The following is a 23,656-nucleotide window of genomic DNA, read 5'->3' as shown; positions in this document are numbered from 1 at the left end:
AGCAGACATATTTTCGTGTTTTAGTAAAGAATGTGATGATTTTCTGTGCGACCCACCTGTCCAGGCTCATAGCGGTCATTACCGCAGCGCATGCCACTTGGTTGCAGTTGTCCATGGAGGTGATAACGGTGCAGAGGGTGCTGCCGAACACCCAGTGCCCCCCACGTGCCCACTGATGGATGAGGAAGGGCATTACAGTCACATGAACGAGGTCGGCTACAGCCAGGTTACCCACGTACACGTCTGGCACGGTCTTCTTACTGGACCTGGAATCACCAGAGCTGCAGTGAGTGGAGTTTATCGAGGAATGTGTTATTAATAGACACCGAACATCTAAAGCTGAACTAAATCACACTGACAGTGCTTTGTATTACAGACCCAAGTCCAAAAAAGTTGAAATGCAAAATAAAAAAAAAATAAAAACTGATTTGCACTTCCACTTTGATCTGTTCTGAAAGGAAAGCAGAACAAAGAGAAGATATAATGTAACTTATCAGCTTCACTGTTTTTTGTAAATATCTGCTCATTTTGATATTTATGTCAGCAACACGTTGCTTTACCATTCCCAATGTTCAGAATCAAAAGGAGCATCCAGGACAGGACACCTGCAAAAAACACCAGCAAATATCCAGCTGTGTGAGAACAGCGTAACTCCAAGTTTTCCAAGGATTTCATATTATATATATATATATATATATTTTCCCAGTCCAGCTATGAAACTCAAGTGTTTAAAAACTCCAGCAGCACTGCTGTGTTTGATCCACTCGTACCAGCACAACACACACTAGCACACTAACACCATGTTAGTTCAGGGCTCAGAATAATCCACCACACATAACGTCATGAGCAATGACCAGCTAATTAGGTCACTAGTGCACTTTATCGCAAATGACTTTTTTTTTAAAGAGAAACACATTTTCACTCCACAGTGTAAGTAGGTTTAATTTCAGGACTCTTACGGCAACAAATGCTAAAAACATCTGTATGATACTTAAAACAGTGTGTTATATTAAACAACGAAGAAAATGACCAAAGACAAGAAATATGATTAAAGTACTGCTTAAAAATGCTGACCAGACCTTTCTGAGGATGGCCTGGGCGTGGCCCTTTCAGTCTACTGAGCATGCGTGATTGACAGCCCTCTAGGGGCAGTCGTGGGCTGGAGGTTAGGGAACTGGCCCTGTGACCGGAAGGTTGTTGGGTCAAACCCCAGCGCCGATGGTCCATGACTGAGGTGTCCTTGAGCAAGACACCAGTTGCTCCCCGGGTGCTGAGGATAGGGCTGCCCCCCGCTACGGGCAAGTGTGCTCACCGCCCCCTAGTGGGTGTGTGTGCGCACACTAGTATGTGTTTGGTGTTTCATTGCACAGATGGGTTAAATGCAGAGGTGAAATTTCCCCGTTTGTGGGATTAAAAAGTGTCACTTATTAGGAAAGAAGTGTAGATCTTCCCACAGAAGCCACACATTCAGCAGTGAATCAGCAGGAGAACCACATTTATAGCAAATCACCGACTTTTGAAATCTGCTAAATTATCTCACAACATACAGCGCAGTCGATGCAGAGCGACGCAAACGAACCCTCCTGAGTTAATCAGCGTAGCGTTTTCTATCAGGGGCATTTCAGGTCTGGGACTCCAGTGTAATCACTCTGTGAGTGCGGCTCATTACAGCAGGTGAGAGGGCTGCTATCTCGCCTCTGGCGTGCTGTGGTGAGGACCTGAACCCCCTGAGCCAGTCTGTGTAAACACAATACAGACCAAAGGCGTCTAAAGACTGAACGGGCCAAAGACAGAACGAACCGCTGTCTTATCTCTGCAGAACGTCTTTGATTTGTGGAAAAGGTGAGTATCTGATGCTGTTTTGAACTGTGCATGTTTTTTTTATTACTCTTTAATAAGCTCTGAATCTGAATATGGCTCTGAAGCGAGGCTGAGGCTCGTTTAAAATCATTATAATATACTCAAGTACAAAAAACCTCTTATGCACTGAGGAGCCGTTTCATAAAAGCATGTAGGCACTCAAGGCCGCGTTACAGGGATGTGCTATGCATCATGTTCTCATACAGTGATATGGAGAGTCTGGCAGCTTATTGCTTCGATATTACAAGACATTAAAAACCGAGATGTCAATAAAATCAGGGAGTGCAGAGAACAGCGTGATTCAGACAGTTTGGTGGACACTGCAGTGATTGCACATCACAATCACAATCTGCCCAATCAGTTGTAATCTTTCACCCACAGGACTTTTGTTTACATCTTTTATTTCAAAGTTAATTTTCTGCTTTGATCTGGATCAAGGCAACAGAATGTCAAGTACAAACGCACCCTAAATAAACCCCTTCACACCAGGCCATCTGCAAACATGTTCATACATGTCCTACATTGACACACACTATATTTCCAAAAGTGTTCACTCCCCCATCCAAATCACTGAGTTCAGGTGTTCCAGTCACTTCCATGGCCACAGGTGTATAAAGCCGAGCCCCTAGGCCTGCAGACTGCTTCTACAGACATTAGTGAAAGAATGGGTCGCTCTCAGGAGCTCAGTGAGTTCCAGCGTGGTACCGTGATCGGACGCCACCTGTGCAGCAAGTCCAGTCGTGAAATTTCCTCACTACTAAATATTCCACAGTCCACTGTCAGTGGGATTATAACACAGTGGAAGCGATTGGGAACGACAGCAACTCAGCCACGAAGTGGTCGGCCACGTAAAATGACAGAGCGGTCAGCGGATGCTGAGGGGCATAGTGCGCAGAGGTCACCAACTTTCTCCAGAGTCACTCACTACAGACCTCCAAACTTCATGTGGCCTTCAGATCAGCTCAAGAACAGCGTAGAGAGCTTCATGGAATGGGTTTCCATGGCCGAGCAGCTGCATCCAAGCCTTACATCACCAAGCGCAATGCAAAGCGTGGAATGCAGTGGAGTAAAGCGCCGCCACTGGACTCTAGAGCAGTGGAGACGAGTTCTCTGGAGTGACCAATCACGCTTCTCTGTCTGGAAACCCGATGGATGAGTCTGGGTTTGGCGGTTGCCAGGAGACGGTACTTGTCTGACTGCATTGTGCCGAGTGTAAAGTTTGGTGGAGGGGGGATCATGGTGTGGGGGTGTTTTTCAGGAGTTGGGCTCGGCCCCTTAGTTCCAGTGAAAGGAACTCTTAAAGCTTCAGCACCAAGAGATTTTGGACAATTTCATGCTCCCAACTTTGTGGGAACAGTTTGGGGACGGCCCCTTCCTGTTCCAACATGACTGCACACCAGTGCACAAAGCAGGTCCATAAAGACGTGGATGAGCCAGTTTGGTGTGGAAGAACTCGACTGGCCTGCACAGAGTCCTGACCTCAACCCCATAGAACACCTTTGGGATGAATTAGAGCGGAGACTGTGAGCCAGGCCTTCTCGTCCAACATCAGTGTCTGACCTCACAAATGTGCTTCTGGAAGAACGGTCAAAAATTCCCATAAACACTCCTAACCCTTGTGGAAAACCTTCCCAGAAGAGTTGAAGCTGTTGTAGCTGCAAAGGGTGGGCCGACATCATATTAAACCCTATGGATTAAGAGTGGGACGCCACTCAAGTTCATATGCGTGTGAATCCAGATGACCAAATACTTTTGGAAATTTAGTTCCGTGTTCCGTGTCTAGATTGTGTCTGGATAAACTTTGGCTGGATTTCATTTACAATTTCCACTAAAATGCTCCATCTTACAATCCGATTACTTTTCTCACATAAAAAAGTTCCTGGTTTGGGAAAACTTCAGCTTTGCGTATCCTCTGCCTTTTCGTTCATGGAATTGCACACGGACAACGAAAATGCACATCGTTTAAACTTGCGTTAAGTGATCTGATCACCGCGGGTGACAACAGCTGACCTTTAATCCCCTCTCTCTTGATCTACTGCCTTTGTTTTACTCCAGTAATTGTGTCATTTTAATTACGCTTGATCTGATCACTGCGTTCAGTACGACTGACCACAACTTTCTCTCGGTTGCCTTAATCTACGACTGCATTCAGCTGAAAACATGCGCCTGACTGTCCTCTGACTTTAAAGATGCCGCATCTGCTGCTCAGATGTAGAGATTTACTTCCTCAGCAGCTCCCATTACGTCCGACTTCCCGCGAGGCACCGTGTTAGGCCTGTTTTATTTTCTTCCTACATTCTTCCACTTGGTGGAGTTTATCCAGAATGTGCCATTTCTTATCACTGTTACGCAGACGTACCGTACCGACCCCTGAACCCGGGGAAGAGAAGGCTTTAAACGCGGGAGTGGTGCTGTATGAGGAGCGGCCGTGATTTTTACCTGTGTTTCTCAGAGATTTTGATCATGCCAGTCGTTTTAGCAGCTTTTAGCTACTATGAAACCAGCCATAGCCATCATGTCAGGTATATGAACCCTGAGTGAATTGGCATGTTGGTAAAAGCTCCCATATTCTTTGGGAAAAGGAGATTCCTAAGTGTTGAAACCAAATCCAGCCAAAATATTCTGCCCTACCTCAAGTGTGAAACACTGGCCATTACAATGTGGAATGAAAGGAATTGGGCTGATGTTATGCAGTGACTGCTGGCTGTGAATTCCCAAACTCCCAAACTGTGGATTTCTGTGTGTGTGTGTGTGTGCGTGTTTGCGCGTGCGTTTTTCTGTGTGTGTGTGTGGTGTGTGTGTGTGCGCGCGCGCATGTTTTTCTGTGTGTATGTATGTGTGTGTGTGCGCATGTTTTTCTGTGTGTATGTATGTGTGTGTGTGCGCATGTTTTTCTGTGTGTGCGCGTGCTTTTTTCTGTGTGTGCGTGTGTGTGTGTGTGTGTTTGCGCATGTTTTTCTGTGTGTGTGTGTGTGTGTGTGTGTGTGTTTGCGCATGTTTTTCTGTGTGTGTGTGTGTGTTTGCGCATGTTTTTCTGTGTGTGTGTGTGTGTGTGTGTTTGCGCATGTTTTTCTGTGTGTGTGTGTGTGTGTGTGTTTGCGCATGTTTTTCTGTGTGTGTGTGTGTGTGTGTGTGTGTGAGTGTGTGTGTGTCTGTTCTCCCTCTCTGTCTATGTATCCATGTCTGTGTTTGAAGTCTCTCCCTGTGTATCTTCTCTCTCTCCCTCTGGATCCTCTGTGCCAGGCAGGAAAGTACTGAGTGTTTCTCGCTGTAATGAATTTAAATTAGCTGCCAGGTTTAAAACACACTGTGCTTTACACTGCAGGACCGTCTCTACCACAGACCAGGAGTTGGCAACATGCTGCTCCAGGGGGAAACATGTGCCTCTTTAATGTCCTGTTGTGGCTCCACAGCTGAATTAGATCATTAGGTAATAATAAAATAATCGTCTTCACTGTAAAATAAAGCTCTGCTGATCCTTCAACACAGTAAATGGTCTTAAACACTGGAGTTACTGTAGAACTGCTGATTCACCCTTTACCCTTGAAGATCAGCTGGTCACCATAGCAACACAGACTCGACAGCAGTCTCGCCCAGCTAGTAGCTAATGACACGGCAAAGAGAGAGATTTAAGACGGACTTGGAGACAAATGGACTGATTTGTGTTTATAATCACTCCAGTGATCCAGCGGTTTCCTGATACATTTAATCTGCAACAAGTGCAAAGTCTTCTATCCCTCCTTAAACGGTGTCTAAAAGTTTGTGGACACTCCTACTTACAATAAACTCAGCTGCATTAAGGTCACTCACTGCTGACACTGGAGGTCAAATACACTCATAGCTTGTATAATCTTCATAGAAAAGCATTGACAATAGAACAGGATGCTGTGGAGCAGCACTGGGTCCCCCAGCACTGGGCTGTGGAGCCGTGGAACTCCACACACACACACACACACACACACACACACACACACAGAGTACAGTACTGTGCGAAAGAAATACATATATATATATATATTTTTTTTTTTTTTAACTGAGAAAAAGATTGTGATTCCGTCTCCGCAGCTCAGGACGCGCTGAGGTTTAGTCTGTTCGGTTTTAAATAAGATCTGCTCCCAAACCTTCTGTGCAGTGGCGCTGCTGTTTCACATGAGCAGCCACCTGCCCAACCAGGGAGAAAAGAGCAGCAGGAGTGCCGAAAGATTTACAGATGGGCTCCCCTGAGCCGGCCCTCCTGGGAATCGAGCCACAAATAAGGAGTGATGACACATTTAAACTCTGCAAGTGGAGCAGGATGAGCATGTGCCACCAGCCTGTCTCTACACGGAGAAACAACCGCGGCTTCCACAGCGAATCACTGTTTCCTGAAGGATTCATTCTGACGGATTGGAGAACGAGATCCCAGAGGAACCGTTCAGCCTCATGTCAGACAGAGGATCAGAACCATCTGAGGCAAAGAGCATCTTTTCCACTCACTCAATTCCCTCTGCTGATAAAATGTGATTCATATGTTTTATGTGGGCCATTTCACCTCATCTACATCAACTCACTCTAATTCATGCAGATTCTTCAGAAGGGAGCCAATGAAACGACAGGTTATTATCATATTACTTCCCTAAAATAACATATTTAAGCGCTGTGCTGTTGCAGCACAGGAGACGCTACTGCACCAGCTGTGCTGTGTACTGCACATCAGGGTCGCGGGGATGCTGGAGCCTAAACAAAATAAACAGGATATACTTATTTTTTGTGTTATAAAATTAAATAAAACTCATTTGTTAAAATTGCATCTCCAATCCAATGCATGAAAGTTTAGGTTTCTAACTTTAACGTCATGAGTTTTTACTCCAGCCCAATTACGACCGTTTTTAATCGGTCCATTCTTCATGAAATATTCACACAATGTAAAGAGCAGCTGTTCTTTTTTCACATAGAGTAAAAACCTATGGGAGACCGTCAGCATTGTGAGGGTTATGACTGTGACTTGCTCTCACATGGCGTCATCAGCGCCTCTGACAGGTCCGGTCCAGACTTCACACTCAGGTCAGACGAGTCCATCAGGTTCCAGCCAGACTCTCCGATGTGTATTCGTTAAGAAAGGTACCTTGAATGAATCTGTACTGAATGTTAACCGTGGCAGGAGCTCAGCTGTGGTGTAGCTCTGTCAGCAGTTCATTTTCCATATTCTCACATTCGGTGAGTGAGCCTCCTACACAGACAGCAGACTGGACATCCATTAGGTCATTACCCCAGTCTCATTAAGAGTTTTTCTATGAGTGCCAAAAATACGGCATCATTATCATCATCTTTAACCGTTTAGTCCAGATAGGGTCACGGTAGCAGTTGAGAGAGCAGAGAATCCCAGGTGACCCTGTCCCCCACAACTTCGTCCACCTCATTCCCGGGGACCCCGAGTCACTTTCAGGCCAACTTGGAGATATGATGCCTCCAGCAAGTCCTAGGATTACCCCAGGGTCTTGCCCCAGTCGGCTGTGCCTGGCACACCCCCACCAGGAGGCGTCCAGGGGGCATCCGGATCAGATGCCCAAACCACCTCAGCTGGCTCTTCTCAGTGTGGAGGAGGAGCAGCTCCACTCTAAGCCCCTCCTGGATGAGCTCCTCACACTACCACATTACTGCTGCCGCCTGTCTTACGGACCATCTCACCATCCCTATTCCCATCACTTGTGAACAAGACCCCGAGATACTGAAACTCCTCCACCTGGAGCAGCTCCTCCCCCCTTATAGCACTGCAACAGTTTGTTCTATTTATCTCAGTATAGACGCTACAAAAATGCATCTAATGGAATTAACGGCCCATCTGTTACTGTTTTAATGGCTTGAATAAATCAATTAACTTGGCACTTTTTAGTATTCATTGTCAGTTTTGGCAGCAAATTACCAAACCAACACAAAGTTGCGTCGCTACCGCCTTTAAACTAGCAAAATATCCTGCTCCAAAGAAAGATGCCACTCATCTGACATGAAGACCCTCCTGTCCTTTTCAGCTGTAGGCTTCGAGCAGCTGCTTGTGTTAAGAGATGCAGGTGAAGCTGCTTCAGTCATGATTACAGTATCCTGCTACTCAAACTAGGCCGGGTAGCGGAGATGAGTTGCTGTACACGTCCAAGTGGAGCACGTCTGCTCTTCACACAAACCCAAGATCCTGATAGTCCCACTCTAATATCCTGGGGGTGGAAGTCACCAGTTCCATCACAATGTGATCCTACATCAATTATTTTAGCCAGTGATACAGCAATGCTAGATGCACCACAATGCAATGCAAGTTGGCTGGATACTGCAGTCAATCTGAAATGACACTGTGGTGTCCGAACACCCCAACCTTAAAACCATGTGCACTGTTCTGCTCAGGTTTACGAGTTGACTGACATGTTTTGTCCAAACGTTGTGCAGCTTTAAGGTGCGTTTCCTCTCGTTTGATGGGCGGGTCAGAGATGTTACCTGATCAGCAGTGACGTGTATATAAAACCCCGCCGTATTAAAAAGGCAGCACAAAGACGATTCTAATAAAGTCTCTACACATGCAGATGCTGCAGCTTAGTGCACACAGCTACTGAAGAAGATGCATCTGTCATATTTATTGTCCAAAATTTAAAGATAAGCGCGTCAAGAATTCTCAGCTGCCACGGCTGCGACGTGAGTGTAACAGGGAGGGTTCAGTGCACAGATTCCGTTTAAATAACAGCAGATCTCCGTGGAGTTACTCTGTCCAACGGCAGTTATTTAGCCTTTAGTTGTGAGGACTCTTATTGTGATGTGCAGGGCTGCGTGAGTTTTGCGGTAAACAGTGCCTAGCAGTGACAGCTGAGTGCCCGCCTGGGCTCCAGCGCCAGTTTCCCTTTGTTTCTCCAAGCTGTTTCTGAGTTATTCAATCAATATATACACTATATTTCCAAAAGTTCCAAGAGTGGCGTCCCATTCTTAATCCATAAGGTTTAATATGATGTCGGCCCACCCTTTGCAGCTATAACAGCTTCAGCTCTTCTGGGAAGGCTTTCCACAAGGGTTAGGAGTGTTTATGGGAATTTCTGACCGTTCTTCCAGAAGCACATTTGTGAGGTCAGACGCTGATGTTGTGTGCAGGCCAGTCAAGTTCTTCCACACCAAACTGGCTCATCCGTGTCTTTATGGACCTGCTTTGTGCACTGGTGTGCAGTCATGTTGGAACAGGAAGGGGCCGTACCCCAAACTGTTCCCACAAAGTTGGGAGCATGAAATTGTCCAGAATCTCTTGGTGCTGAAGCTTTAAGAGTTCCTTTCACTGGAACTAAGGGGCCGAGCCCAACTCCTGAAAAACACCCCCACACCATGATTATACACCTGTGGCCATGGAAGTGACTGGAACACCTGAATTCAGTGATTTGGATGGGGGAGTGAATAGTTTTGGAAATATAGTGTGTATACACACACACACAAACACACACACAAACGCGCACACACACACACACATATATATATATATATATATATATATATATATATATATATATATATATATACACATACCAGCTTCATGAGGAGCTGACTGGCTGATTGACACAGCATCAGCTCTTCATCTCAAGGAGAAGACAGCTTGATTTCTTTAGAGCTTTTTCATCAACGTATAATTCCATGTTTCATCGTATTAAAGTCTTCTTCGTATTCTTAACTGAAAACCTTCATCTGAGCAGGTGCAGCAGGAGCTTTGATCTTTCCTGTAATTACATGAATAGTCATTTTTATTAATTGAATCTTTCATATCAATGTATTTCCACTTCTGCAGGATTCATTGCTTGAAAAATCTGATGCACTGAAAATGTGTATTTCATTTGCACATGAATAATATATTTCATCAAAATATGTCTGATCTCTCGCCTTTATTTGGTGATGACCTGTTACAGCACCTGTTACATTCACATCCCACCTGATCCAGCCTGCACTGCTGTAAATACCCCATACATTCAGCTTCTGTCTGTCTGTACTGACCATCACAGGCATCAGTGACAACAACTGACCAGTGACATCTTTCTGATCACAAAATGTTTCAGCACGGACTGCGAGGGCAAAATAGACCAATATAGAGTCAAATGAAGCAGAATGTGCCGATCATTAGGGCTGTGGTGCCATGACAACACGCGCTCAGTCTCAGCTTTGTGTGCAGGTGAGCTGGAGGTGGACTGGGAGCGTTATTAATATATAGTCATATATTACTGACTGCGGCTCAATGAAGCTTCATCAACAGAGCCAGTCAGCCCACAGAGCATCAACACAGTGATGAGACACGTTTACACACGTCCAGCCTCATACACACCACAATATCCTTCTATTCATATTATAATAAAACAGCTTTTTTCTGATTTAATGTGAACGTGGGCATCTCTTAAAGGGGGACTCCAAACATTTCTCAAAAAACAATCTACATAATCATGTAATAATCATAATCAAACACAGTCATGTACATAAAACAGTCTTTCAGAGCGCTTTGGTGTAAAATACTCTATTAACAGTGGTGGTGATGGGAACCAGACGTCCCCCTCTAAAAGCTCCTCACAGTGGTGGTGATGGGAACCAGACGTCCCTCTAAAAGCTCCTACATGAACTGGTTCTGAATTCCCTGCCTGATGACTGAGACGCTGTTTTATAGGAAAATGTTGGTTTAAATGATATTTTACTCCATTCATGGTGGAGAGATAGGACTGAGGAGGAGGCAAAACTGTCCCAAAAGAAAACGTATTATTTCCGATTTATGACTATTTCATCATCACCAGCGTTACACATGAAGCCCAGAAGGCACGTGCAGCTTCACTGGTGGTTTTGGAGGGTTAATAAAAGGTTGTATGTACCTCTGTGCTGTGGACGTGTTCACTCCTCCCCTTTAATTATCTTCCACGCAACTTTTAATTGCCTGTTCACGTCAATTAGCAGCCAGTGCCGAGTGGGTTCGTAGTAAATAGATTTAAACCCACCTTAAAATAGTCACCAGCACGAGGATGTTCCCCACGAGTCCAGTGGAGCAGAGGAAGCCGATGAAGACGGGCAGGATCTTGGTCTCGGTCAGGTGCACTAGGCTGCTGTAATCCTCCTCCGTAGCTCCTCCTGTCCCATTAGCTCCAGAGCCGCTGTCCAGTTTGAGGGTTTCGTTTCCCGCGCTGGTCTCCAGCTCCATGGCCAGTCCGAGAGGATGTGGAGGCTTCCCTGGACACAGTCTCTCCTCCTGAGGCTCCGCTCAGAGGCCGGACTCAGAGGGCAGAGAGGAGAAACCTGCACGCTCCTCCATGCCTCTCCACCAAACAGCGGAGCGCCCGGAGACTAAACGAGGCTGCGGAGGCTTCTCCCACCTGTATGCAGACATGGCCCGCCCCCTCTGCTGCCATTGGCTAATAGAGGCCTATTTGCGCCAGGATCGCATGACGGAGCGCGGTCTTACAGCAGGATTGGCTGATAGAATCGGAATCTTTATTCATCAAGTAGCAGGTGTACAACCAACGGGTTACCTATTCAATTATAATAATAATAATAATAATAATAATAATTATTATTATTATTATTATTATTATTATTATTATTATTAGTATCACTATTATTATTATTATTATTAGTAGTAGTAGTAGTAGTAGTAGTAGTATCACTATTATTATTATTATTATTATTATTAGTAGTAGTAGTAGTAGTAGTAGTAGTATCACTATTATTATTATTATTATTATTATTAGTATCACTATTATTATTATTATTATTATTATTATTATTATTAGTATCACTATTATTATTATTATTAGTAGTAGTAGTAGTAGTAGTAGTAGTAGTAGTATCACTATTATTATTATTATTATTATTATTATTATTATTATTATCATTTTTTTTTTTTTTGCGATTAAATGTTTTTATTTTTATTTTTAAGACAGTGCTCCAGTGTAATACAAAATACAGTAAGCAACAAAATTCATAGCAACAAAATGAAGCACCGGACTCTGTGCAGGCCAGTCGAGTTCTTCCACACCAAACTGGCTCATCCACGTCTTTATGGACCTGTTTTGTGCGCCGCTGACCGCTCTGTCATTTTACGTGGCCGACCACTTCGTGGCTGAGCTGCTGTCGTTCCCAATCGCTTCCACTTTATAATCCCACTGACAGTTGACTGTGGAATATTTAGTAGTGAGGAAATTTCACGACTGGACTTGCTGCACAGGTGGCGTCCGATCACGGTACCACGCTGGAATTCACTGAGCTCCTGAGAGCGACCCATTCTTTCACTAATGTCTGTAGAAGCAGTCTACAGGCCGAGGGGCTCGGCTTTATACACCTGTGGACATGGAAGTGACTGGAACACCTGAACTCAGTGATTTGGATGGGTGAGTGAAAACTTTTGGAAATATAGTGTGTGTACATTAACTGTGTGAAAGTCTGAGGCACGCAAGACACATTTTCAAAATCTATGTATTTGTGTAGTTTGTGTTTATTTGCTGAGAAAAGTTAATATTTGAATAAACAAAATTTATAGAATATTAATTAATAATGTTTATCCATCCATCCATCCATCCATCCATCCATCCATCCATCCATCCATCCATCCATCCATTTTCTAAGCCGCTTCTCCCTCAGGGTCATAGGAGGTGCTGGAGCCTATCCCAGCAGTCATCAGGTGGAAGGCAGGATACACCCTGTACAGGCCAGTCCATCGCAGGCCAGACAGACACAGACAGTCCCTCACACCCAGGGGCAATTCAGCATGTCCAGTCAGCCGGACTGCATGTTTATTTCATCCACAGTAGGAGTTGAAATTTAATCATGAATGTGAGCTTAAAGTCTTCAGACTTTAATTTAAGAGCACTGAGTGAGTGTAGAGTAAAACACAGGGGGGCGACAGTTTCACCACAAGAAGCGTTCTTTATTAAACACCAGGGCACATAAAGGCACATATATACAGCCAAGCGGGGGTGGGGTCACCACTGACCACACAAAACAACACTAACTTCAAACTGACAAAAAACAACATAAACAACATTTAAGTCTCTTTTTCCGGAGGGTGCATATTCCCCATGAGCCTCTTGGCATAGCCATCAGAATGGCCACATCTCACAATCTGGCCAGTAGAGGGTCACTAGAGTATTTACACAAAGTTTGGGTGAACAGTGTAACATCTTCAAACTTAAACCCCATTTTGATATTATTGGCTACATCTTAAACAATAAGCCCATGCCCTTGGGGCAGTCATGGGCTGGAGGTCAGGGATCCAGCCTCGTGACCGGAAGGTCACCGGTTCGATCCCCAGAGTCGACAGCACATGACTGAGGCGTCCTTGAGCAAAACACCTAACCCCCACCTGCTCCCCGGGCGCTGCGGATTGGGCTGCCCACCGCTCCGGGCAAGTGTGCTCACTGCCCCCTAGTGTGTGTGTGTGTGCGCGCTCACTAGTGTGTATGTGGTGTTTCACTTCACGGATGGGTTAAATGCAGAGGTGAAATTTCCCCATAGTGGGACTAATAAGGGTCACTTAATCTTAATCTTAACACAGTGGTGAGCTCAAACACACCAAATGACCTGAAAGGCCACAGAAAGCAACTGTGATGATGTACAGCTGGTGATACAGATGGTGTCCATCACAGCAATCGGCCAGATCAATAACACTGTCCAGACATGTCTGTGTCAAAATGGACAATCGAGAGATGACCTGAGCAGCGTGAATACAGAGGGTTCACCACACGAGCGAAACCACTGGTAAACCTGAAACATGAAGACCTGATTGGAGTTTGTCAAAAACGCTTATGCAGTTCTGAAACAACATCTCATGTTCTGGAACATCTTATTGAGACAAAGAGAAAAGTCTGGAGAAGTGAATGAACTGCTTTGGATTCACACCACATCTGTGAAGCATGGCGGAGGTAGTGTGACGGCACGGGCATGTGTGGCTGCTAATAGAACGGCCTCCTTTTCATTTATTGATGATGTGACCGCTGACAAAAGCAGCTGGACGGCACTTCACAGCGCAGAAGGACTTTTACCTTATTGACTTTTTTCAGTCAAAGAAGTGGAAAAGTCAATCAGCTGACCTCAGTCCGATCCAGCAGGCATTTCACTGACTGAAGGTAAGACAGGCGGCGGACAGACTGAACTTGAAGACATCGGCAGTAAAGGCCTGGCAGAGCTTCAGGATCGAGAACGACAATTTCATTTACGATTCTGCGAGTTTGTCCAATTGAAATAGTTCGACCGAGGGACCCCAGAACACACCGACATGTGAAAAAGTTGAAAATCTGCACTTTAGGCTAATATTTAATATGGAATGTTAACTCCAATATGCCAATATCCAATTTAATTATAATAATAATAATAATAACTGTTTATTACATACAGGACTGTCTACTGTGTTGGTTCCACTGTGCATCTTCCTGACATGACAATAATATTTGCGTCTTTAAGCTTCTGTATGTAGAAGTGTTGCTTCTGTTTAGTCACATATTGATCATCTTTTCATGTTATGTATAAACTGATCAATGTATTTCTATTCTGTATGTACTCTTTCACGCTAGCGTGATGCTACACTCAGTGTTTGAGCTTACAGTGGTCTCAAAGGGAGTATATTTTATCAGACTGGCAATAAATCAAAAAGCCCTTTCAGCCTTCTCTGCTCTGTCCAGAAGATGCTCTGCTGCTCTGGCGAGGAAACTATTCCAAGAAGAGGCACTTGTGTCTGGCTAAGTGTGGCCCAGTCCTCCAGACAGGCACTGGCTGTAGCTCAGAGATCGTATCACCAGAAAAAAATCAACAATTTCCACTTTTGACGAATTTCATTACTGCTGTACAGAGTTTTGAGAAGAGAAGTGGTCATTCAGGTTTTCAGCTGCCTCTGTGTCCAATGGACTTCAAGAGCCTTCGAGTTCAACAGACCCCTCTTCTTCTCAGGAGACGTGAGCCGTGGACTTTCACTGTCATTAGTATAGAAGCCACGGCCACGTTTGGTGCTAGCAGAGAAACAGCTGTCATTGTAAGCAGGAGCGCTTTTCAGCCTTTTGTCCAAAGTCATGCTACAAATAAAGGCTTTCATTTCTGGTTAAATGCCATGGAAATTCATCTGTGTACTTGTAGGGTTTCAGTATGAATATGTGCTGCTGCTTGACCATGAATGTTGAAAGGCTGCTAAATGTTAGAAGGCTTAATAAGACAGTAATGAAACCACATAACATGCTGCCCATTTCTGCGGTGGACTGCACGCCTGTCTAGCTCTCATAACACAACCTTAACCATAAGCTCATAATATGTCTGGACTCATATGTCAGCAAATGCCAAATGAGATGCATTCTTGTAAACATGCAAACTCCTTTTGAAATCCAACAAAGGAGCGGGGCAGGTAAACATGTTAGACGGGCCTACAATATAGACACAAACAGTGATCTTACCACCAACGTTTGGGCCAAAGAACATTAAGACTCACACCCAGGTCCGTGAGCTTGTTCTGCTGGGCGTCGTGATGGGCTGAAATGTTTCAGGCTGAACCAGCTGCCGCGCTCCCTGCTATCAGAGTTAATGTCAGTTTTCAACGGGAAATTGTGCGACTTTTTTCTCTGTGCGATGGGGTGGATGAGTTCTGCTTGACAGACCCTGCCAAAGTCGAGAAAACAACAAATTATCAGTGTTGAATAAAAGCTTTGCATCTCAGCTCCGAGGGCTTGAGTGATGTCAGTGACTCATTACATTGATTTTATGGCTAAATAAGTTGGGGTGACGGACCGAGAGCAAAACTCGAGCAGGGGCTGATCTTAATTCAATGTTTATGCTGTAATATTTGAGATGGAACATCATGGATGGTTTACTTGCATGTGTACAAATGCCTGCATTCATAATAATACACGTTCTCTTTCATATGCAAATTTAAACTGCTTTATATATCTGACAGTCAATTAATGTATTTAAAGCTTGAATCAAATCAAATCAAATTTATTTGTAGCGCTTTTTACAACGGATGTTGTCACAAAGCAGCGTTACAGAATTTCGGAAAAGAACTTGAAAAACACAGTTTAGCAGATTTTGGTCTGTTACACATTGTTATGGATTCAAACAGCACTTTTTAAATGGAGCGACGCACAAATGCTTAAACCCTATCAAACCAAATATCTCAGCAGCAAAACACTGAGAGACTTGTGTGAATCACCTGCCGGAGCGGTGGTGACGCATGCAGGCCACGCTCAGCTTAACGGATCAGCGTGTTAATCAGGACTATCGTCTTTTCCACCGCTGCGTATAAAATGCCTCATGCTGTCTTTATTGCTGGACGCACTGCAGTCGTTTTCTGAAACACCGCGCTGCTGCACCATGCGGTGCTTCTACACTCTCACTGTGGTTCCCGGCCCGGGCCTTAGGCCCCTACACGGTCCACATTTTTGCTCCAACCAAACTCACATAGGACAACAACACATAGGAATGAAGGAGGAACATGCAGGAACATGAGGACATTTACATTTACATTTATGGCATTTGGCTGACGCTCTTATCCAGAGCGACTTACAATTTGACCATTTTTACACAGGTAGGCTAAGGTGGTGTTAGGAGTCTTGCCCAAGGACTCTTATTGGTGTAGTATAGGGGGCTGCCCTGGTCGGGGATTGAACCCCAGTCTACGGCGTAGAAGGCAGGTGTTACCCACTACACTACACTTGAGGACGTGGTTGGGAAACACTGATCAAGCATATTCTTCCTCTTCCTGGTTGATGCCTGGCCTGTTAGCAGTGTTTAGCCGATAGTTACTCCTGATGAAGCCCATCGGACTGAATTTTGAGCTCAGGAGTATGAGTGGGGTATCAGGTTTCTCATTAGAGATTCAATTAATTAGATTAATATATACGACTGTTAAATAAGTAATTTAATTGTGAAGGAACTGCAGAGAGAAGGAACTGCAGAGAGAAGGAACCGCAGTGTGAAGGAACCGCAGAGAGAAGGAACCGCAGAGAGAAGGAACCGCAGTGTGAAGGAACCGCAGTGTGAAGGAACCGCAGAGAGAAGGAACCGCAGAGAGAAGGAACCGCAGTGTGAAGGAACCGCAGAGTGAAGGAACCGCAGAGTGAAGGAACCGCAGTGTGAAGGAACCGCAGTGTGAAGGAACCGCAGAGAGAAGGAACCGCAGTGTGAAGGAACCGCAGTGTGAAGGAACCGCAGTGTGAAGGAACCGCAGAGAGAAGGAACCGCAGAGACAAGGAACCGCAGAGTGAAGGAACCGCAGAGTGAAGGAACCGCAGAGTGAAGGAACCGCAGAGTGAAGGAACCGCAGAGAGAAGGAACCGCAGAGAGAAGGAACCGCAGTGTGAAGGAACCGCAGAGAGAAGGAACCGCAGAGTGAAGGAACCGCAGTGTGAAGGAACCGCAGAGTGAAGGAACCGCAGAGAGAAGGAACCGCAGAGAAGGAACCGCAGTGTGAAGGAACCGCAGAGAGAAGGAACCGCAGAGAGAAGGAACCGCAGAGAGAAGGAACCGCAGTGTGAAGGAACCGCAGAGAGAAGGAACCGCAGAGAGAAGGAACCGCAGTGTGAAGGAACCGCAGAGAGAAGGAACCGCAGAGTGAAGGAACCGCAGAGTGAAGGAACCGCAGAGAGAAGGAACCGCAGAGTGAAGGAACCGCAGAGTGAAAGAACCGCAGAGAGAAGGAACCGCAGTGTGAAGGAACCGCAGAGTGAAGGAACCGCAGAGAGAAGGAACCGCAGAGTGAAGGAACCGCAGAGAGAAGGAACCGCAGAGTGAAGGAACCGCAGAGTGAAGGAACCGCAGAGTGAAGGCGCAGAAGCTCAACTGGAACAGTCTCCCATTAACAGTGTGTCTTATTAAGCTCACAATACCAGAACAAAGACCCTGGATGGTGGCAGGAACATTCTGCTTTTAAAGTTTGTGTCTTCAGTGCCCAAATGATTAATAAGTTCTTGTTGTTGCTAAAAGGAACGTGTTGCAGGCCTCACATTGGGAAAGTGAGGTGAAACACTGAACAGCTGTTTGTGTTGTTGTTGTGTCTCAGTTTAATGTAAGAGGTCAGACTGAATGCACTAATTCCTGCTTTATGTGGCAGCATTTCTCATATTTCACCGTCTCAGCCTCAGCTGAGGTTCAGGTGTCAAGGAAACAATTCGTCCAGGTTCTTATGAGGGGCATGTTTAGCACAGGCACTTTACTCCATCGGCACGCTGATGCTCGGCCCCACCCCTCAAGACCCTCAGTGGCCCATGTGAGCGACCTAATGGCACATTCATTCAGAGCTTCATCGTTGTGAGGTACAGATGTGCGTATACTGCATTTTAAATGTGGGACAGATGTTCATCTAAGAGTTTTCAGTTTCTGAACTTTGTCACTGGAAATAAACTTGCTGAGGGAAGTCCAGTAGCTTATTAAAAACAGAAGCCAAAAAAAAAAAAAAACACCCCAGAATCGCTAAATCGGCAGCAGTGCAGCATTTCTGAAGCACACTAGGGAAGCCAAGGCAGAGAAGAATAATGCAGCTGTGCACTAGATAATTGTGTATAACATTAATCTTTGACTTAATCCTTTATTTATCGGGAGTTTCTCAGACAGCAGTTTAATAGGAAATTAGTCTGCATAAGCAGAATTAAGCACAATTGCCTTTACATAGAGTGTTTATTACATAGAGTCTACCAGTCTGCTGAGTCTGTATGTGCTGTGTGTATGTGTGTGTGTGTGTGTGTGTAGGTGTCTCTGTGTGTGAGTATGTGTGTGTGTGTGTGTGCATGTGTGTATGTGTCTCTGTGTGTGTATGTGTGTGTGTGTGTATGTGTCTCTGTGTGTGTATACGTGTGTGCCTGTGTGTATGTGTCTCTGTGTGTGTGTGTGTGTGTGTGTGTGTGTGTGTGTGGCTTTGGTCCAAGAGACACTGTGGAAAGTGCCTTCTATATCTAATGCACTGGAAGTTTCTTTAGGTGTTTAATGTGTGTTTTGTTGTTGTTTGTTGTCGGATCTTTGATTTTATATTTACACCAATGAGTCAAAACGATTATGACTGCTCTTACATGAGGAGCTGCTTTGGCAGCATTTTAGGCAGGCAGACATAATGTTTTGGCTCATTGGTGTGTGTGTGTGTGTATGTATATATATATAGATATATAGATGTATATAATGTGTATCAGCTCTATAACTGCTGGCCTGGTAAAGAAGAGGTTGGTGTGGTTAATAAGCTCAATCTGAAAATACGAGGAAGATGCTCTGGGCACCGGGCGACCTCCACTCATTTGTAAGACCAGTGAGTCGTCTCCTCTCACGCCGTAAGACATTCGAGAAGACGGAGGAACAACTCTGAGACTGCACAGAGCCCACACTTGTCAGTGTCTGGTAGCAAAGAGCTCTGTGTCCCTTTCGTCTGACCTGGTTCGAGTCGACGTGCCAGCAGCATCCAGCAAAATTCAGATGATTACGTTTGTGGTGAGATGAAAGAAAAGGCTTTTATCTGGTGCGGCTTCCAAATAGCTCAATGACTCGGAGGTCCTAAGAGACTTACTGACCCCAGAAAGCCTCGGGAAAATAAAGGGATAATAGGCATGTAGGTACTGAGTGTACATATATATTCGGATATATATCCATGTTTTTACACAAGCATACAAGGTAAGGATAAAGTGGCAGAATATAAATATATAAATATATCAGTAATGACACGAGTTCTGACCTTATTAAAGGTATCAGGTGTTCAGTTATTATAAAAACTTTATCAGTAGCCTAGAGAGAGAGAGAGAGAGAGAGAGAGAGAGATAGAGAGAGAGACAGCGAGAGAGAGAGAGCGAGAGAGAGAGACAGAGACAGAGAGAGAGAGAGAGAGAGAGAGAGAGAGAAAGGGAGAGAGAGAGAGAGAGAGAGACAGAGACAGAGAGAGAGAGAGAGAGAGAGAGAGAGAGAAAGGGAGAGAGAGAGAGAGAGACAGAGAGAGAGAGAGAGAGAGAGAGAGAAAGGGAGAGAGAGAGAGAAAGGGAGAGAGAGAGAGAAAGGGAGAGAGAGAGAGAGAGAGAGAGAGAAAGGGAGAGAGAGAGAGACAGAGAGAGAGAGAGAGAGAGAAAGGGAGAGAGAGAGAGAGAGAGAGAGAGAGAGAGAGAGAGAGAGAGAGAGAAAGGGAGCGAGAGAGAGAGAGAGCGAGAGAGAGAGAGAGAGAGAGAGAGAGAAAGGGAGAGAGAGAGAGAGAGACAGAGATATACGTTTTATAAGGTCACTTTTGAGAAACACCACTTCAGTACGTTTAGGCGTCTCTTACTATATTCGAGGTCTACTGTCCAGTATTTGTGGCAGGTTTATCTACCGGGTGTCTGGGCTGCTGTTCTGGTGCAGAACTGATCCTCGTCTTCAGTAAAAGCTCTGCAGCGTCTCCTTCACTCACGCTGTGATCTCCAGCTTTCCTGCTGTCATGTGGAGCCATTTGCACCGCTGTTCTCTGAGCCCTTTCAGTGAATAGAAACGCCTGCTGTTTCCAGCTTTTACTATTCAGAGTTTAAATGTGACTCGCAGTCAAAAAACCGCTGAACGCGAACAAATCATTACTTAAAATTTCCTTTATTCAGCGCTCACTCGCACCTCTTTGGTTCACAGCTATTAAATACATCCAACGTAAAAACTCTCCTGAGCTCAAATCAACATACTCATCTTATTATATATCATCTTTAAATCTTCGTGCGTAATCAGGCGATGTGGTCACAGTTTGCAGTTCTGGACAGACATGGCCTCGTCTGGCCAGCTGTACGAATCCGCAGTGAGGTTGTCGTAATCGGTGCTGAAGATGAGCGAGCGAACAAACGCCTCTTTATCCTCAGGTTCCGGGTACAGTGTCGCCAACTTGTGCTCATATGCGTACTCCACGATCTGTTAAAGCAGAGGAAGAGATCACATAACACACAAACAGTGGACTGATCAGTGTCATCACTGTACAGACACACATGCCCAACGTTCCCATAGCAACGCTACACCCTGAAGGGGTGTCAAGCAGAGTGAAATCACTGCCTCCAGAGACTTTACACGATACAAAGCAAATATATTCAATAAACACTAATTAATATTAAATATTACAATTATGATTTTTTAATTAATTATAACTGCAAAATACCACCAGAGCTATGGTTGCCAAACAACACAGCGTGATTCTCCTATGAACAGCACAGTTCGTGTGAACGTATTAAAGTACAACCGTTAATTATGTCAAATTAGTTGTCCAGCTCCACCCTTTAGTTAGGTCTGCACTAGGAGGCTGAAGGCTGGCACAAGCTTCCTCCAGGTCATGGGAAGCACCCCAGCATCTTTTTGAACACCCACAAATGTACATCACTGGACAACTCAACACAATCAACACTGCCAATTCTGTTCCAACAGCGAACAGACGTTTGTACAGGCTGGCATCACGGAAAGGGAGGAGCATGCTACCCACCAAGAGAGATCAGGACCAACTGTGCTCACTGTATGAGCTGACTTACGGATGGCTGTGGCATCACAGGCAGTGAACTCGCAGTATTCTGATGATAAGGCCAATGATTACACCTTGTACTTGTGTAGTTTCAGCACACAATGGCTTAGAACCTGGGTCAGCTAGAGGTCAGCAAAACATGAACCCGACCCAACCAGGCCTGAATTATACCGCAGAATTTGAAACCCAAATCCAATAAAAACCCCACTTCACACACTAACAGACACGAGCTATCACAGATATGGTTTTACAGCACTTTGCTTTGCTACCAATTCCTGATGCCAGATTAAAATCGCAGGCAGGTAAACGAATGAAGAGCCACACATTAAGAAGAGAATCAACAGGACAAGCCATGTTTACAGCCAGTCACCAAACATCTACCCAGCTTAGAATTACGCTCCCAACACACGGCGCATCTCAGTAATGCAGCCAAGACCGAGTCTCTGAACCGTGAAAAACACACCTGTGACATGTTTCACACAGCAGAGAACAGACTGAACAGATGTTTATGGCTGGGAAGTTTGACATCACAGGTACTAAATGTACTGACTAAGGAATCTAGAACTTAAACTCTTTACTGAGGAGAAAGACAGGAAGAAGGTTTCGCTCTTCCTACTCAGCCTGAACTCCACTATCAGCAAACAGAGTCATACAGCCTGGTACTTCTCCATCGAAGTGACGGGGACTCATCATCTGTTTCCCAAGGTCTTTGAGTAGAACTCGGTGACAATGTAAAGGGTCAGGGTTGCGATTCTCCTTCAAAACACTGCGTCTTCAACAGGTAGCGTGAACACTGAATACGCGGCTTTCTGAAAGTCTGTCAAATGTTTCTGGTCTCACCTTCACGGCAATTTTAAAGGACACATGCCGAATGCTGGTGAGAGGAGGATACACCCTGCCCTCAGCCAAGTCTTTGTCCGTCACCAGGTCAGCAATCGTCTGAAAACAAAAACACAGAAATATTAAAAAACACACACTAAAGAAAGAGAAAGCGAGACGTGGCTCTGCATCTTCTTTAAGCCTCTCTTGTTTACGGAGCACATGTGTAACAGTTTTCAATTTGTGTGGGTTTAGGTACTAAAACATGACGACTGCCTCCCTTTATACCTTTGAAATGACCCGTTTTGTTACTGTGACTTTAAAACTGGTATTTGTAAATGACCCCTGATCTTCCCTGATAAAGCAGTCCAGCCCAAACACTCTTTAATGACCTCTGAAGTGTCTTCGTTCTGTAGTCGGCATCATATCAGCCCATTGTCTCTACGTGAAAAATTACTGCTGTCACATCCCGGGTAACAAACCAAAATGCCACAAAGCGGAGATGTTGTGTCATACAGACAAAATGTTTCCTCTCAATAATGAGGTTATTACACTGAAATATGACTAAAGCTACATGCAGGCTAACACTGCTGCACACCACACTGACTGGCGACCTCACCAGCTCGCTCCAATGTGGGCGTTTAAAGACTTGGTCAGTTTTAGGCTGCAGTTTGAGTGGCTAGTGTTGATATATAATAGTGTTGAACTTTAATAGCAGATTTACTTTTATACAACGTCAGCGTGAAGGAATGTTAGCTTGGGCGTAGCTCGTATGTAGCCTTATACGTACACTATAGTGCCAAAAGTCTTCACTCCCCCATCCAAATCACTGAATTCAGGTGTTCCAGTCACTTCCATGGCCACAGGTGTATAAAGCCGAGCCCCTCGGCCTGCAGACTGCTTCTACAGACATTAGTGAAAGAATGGGTCGCTCTCAGGAGCTCAGTGAATTCCAGCGTGGTGCCGTGATCGGACGCCACCTGTGCAGCAAGTCCAGTCGTGAAATTTCCTCACTACTAAATATTCCACAGTCCACTGTCAGTGGGATTATAACACAGTGGAAGAGATTGGGAACGACAGCAACTCAGCCACGAAGTGGTCGGCCACGTAAAATGACAGAGCGGTCAGCGGATGCTGTTTTTCAGGAGTTGGGCTCGGCCCCTTAGTTCCAGTGAAAGGAACTCTTAAAGCTTCAGCTCCAAGAGATTTTGGACAAGTTCACGCTCCCAACTTTGTGGGAACAGTTTGGGGACGGCCCCTTCCTGTTCCAACATGACTGCACACCAGTGCACAAAGCAGGTCCATAAAGACGTGGATGAGCCAGTTTGGTGTGGAAGAACTTGACTGGCCTGCACAGAGTCCTGACCTCAACCCCATAGAACACCTTTGGGATGAATTAGAGTGGAGACTGTGAGCCAGGCCTTCTCGTCCAACATCAGCGTCTGACCTCACAAATGCGCTTCTGGAGGAACGGTCAGAAATTCCCATAAACACTCCTAACCCTTGTGGAAGAGCTGGAGCTGTTATAGCTGCAAAGGGTGGGCCGACATCATA

General features: G+C 45.1%; 2 protein-coding genes across 2 annotated transcripts in view; both read right to left on the bottom strand.

Annotated features, from left to right (window-relative positions):
* mchr2 (melanin concentrating hormone receptor 2) overlaps positions 1–11,151 on the bottom strand; it is a 28,847-nt gene extending 17,696 nt beyond the window's left edge. The window contains exons 1-2 of the mRNA XM_017725294.2: positions 10,827–11,151; positions 57–266 (exon numbers count right to left, since the gene is read on the bottom strand). Of these exons, the coding sequence (XP_017580783.1) occupies positions 57–266; positions 10,827–11,026 (410 nt within the window). The 5' untranslated portion in view covers positions 11,027–11,151. The remainder of the gene's footprint in view (positions 1–56; positions 267–10,826) is intronic.
* A 9,212-nt stretch (positions 11,152–20,363) lies between these two features.
* The window catches only part of me1 (malic enzyme 1, NADP(+)-dependent, cytosolic), a 138,537-nt gene continuing 135,244 nt past the window's right edge, over positions 20,364–23,656 (bottom strand). Inside the window, exons 13-14 of the mRNA XM_037531004.1 lie at positions 22,124–22,222; positions 20,364–20,688 (exon numbers count right to left, since the gene is read on the bottom strand). Of these exons, the coding sequence (XP_037386901.1) occupies positions 20,521–20,688; positions 22,124–22,222 (267 nt within the window). The 3' untranslated portion in view covers positions 20,364–20,520. The remainder of the gene's footprint in view (positions 20,689–22,123; positions 22,223–23,656) is intronic.

This window comes from Pygocentrus nattereri, chromosome 19, assembly GCF_015220715.1.
Source record: "Pygocentrus nattereri isolate fPygNat1 chromosome 19, fPygNat1.pri, whole genome shotgun sequence".
NCBI classification, from domain to species: Eukaryota; Metazoa; Chordata; class Actinopteri; order Characiformes; family Serrasalmidae; genus Pygocentrus; species Pygocentrus nattereri.
The sequence above is the reverse complement of the archived record's forward strand: the minus strand, read 5'-3'. Positions and strand labels throughout refer to the sequence as shown.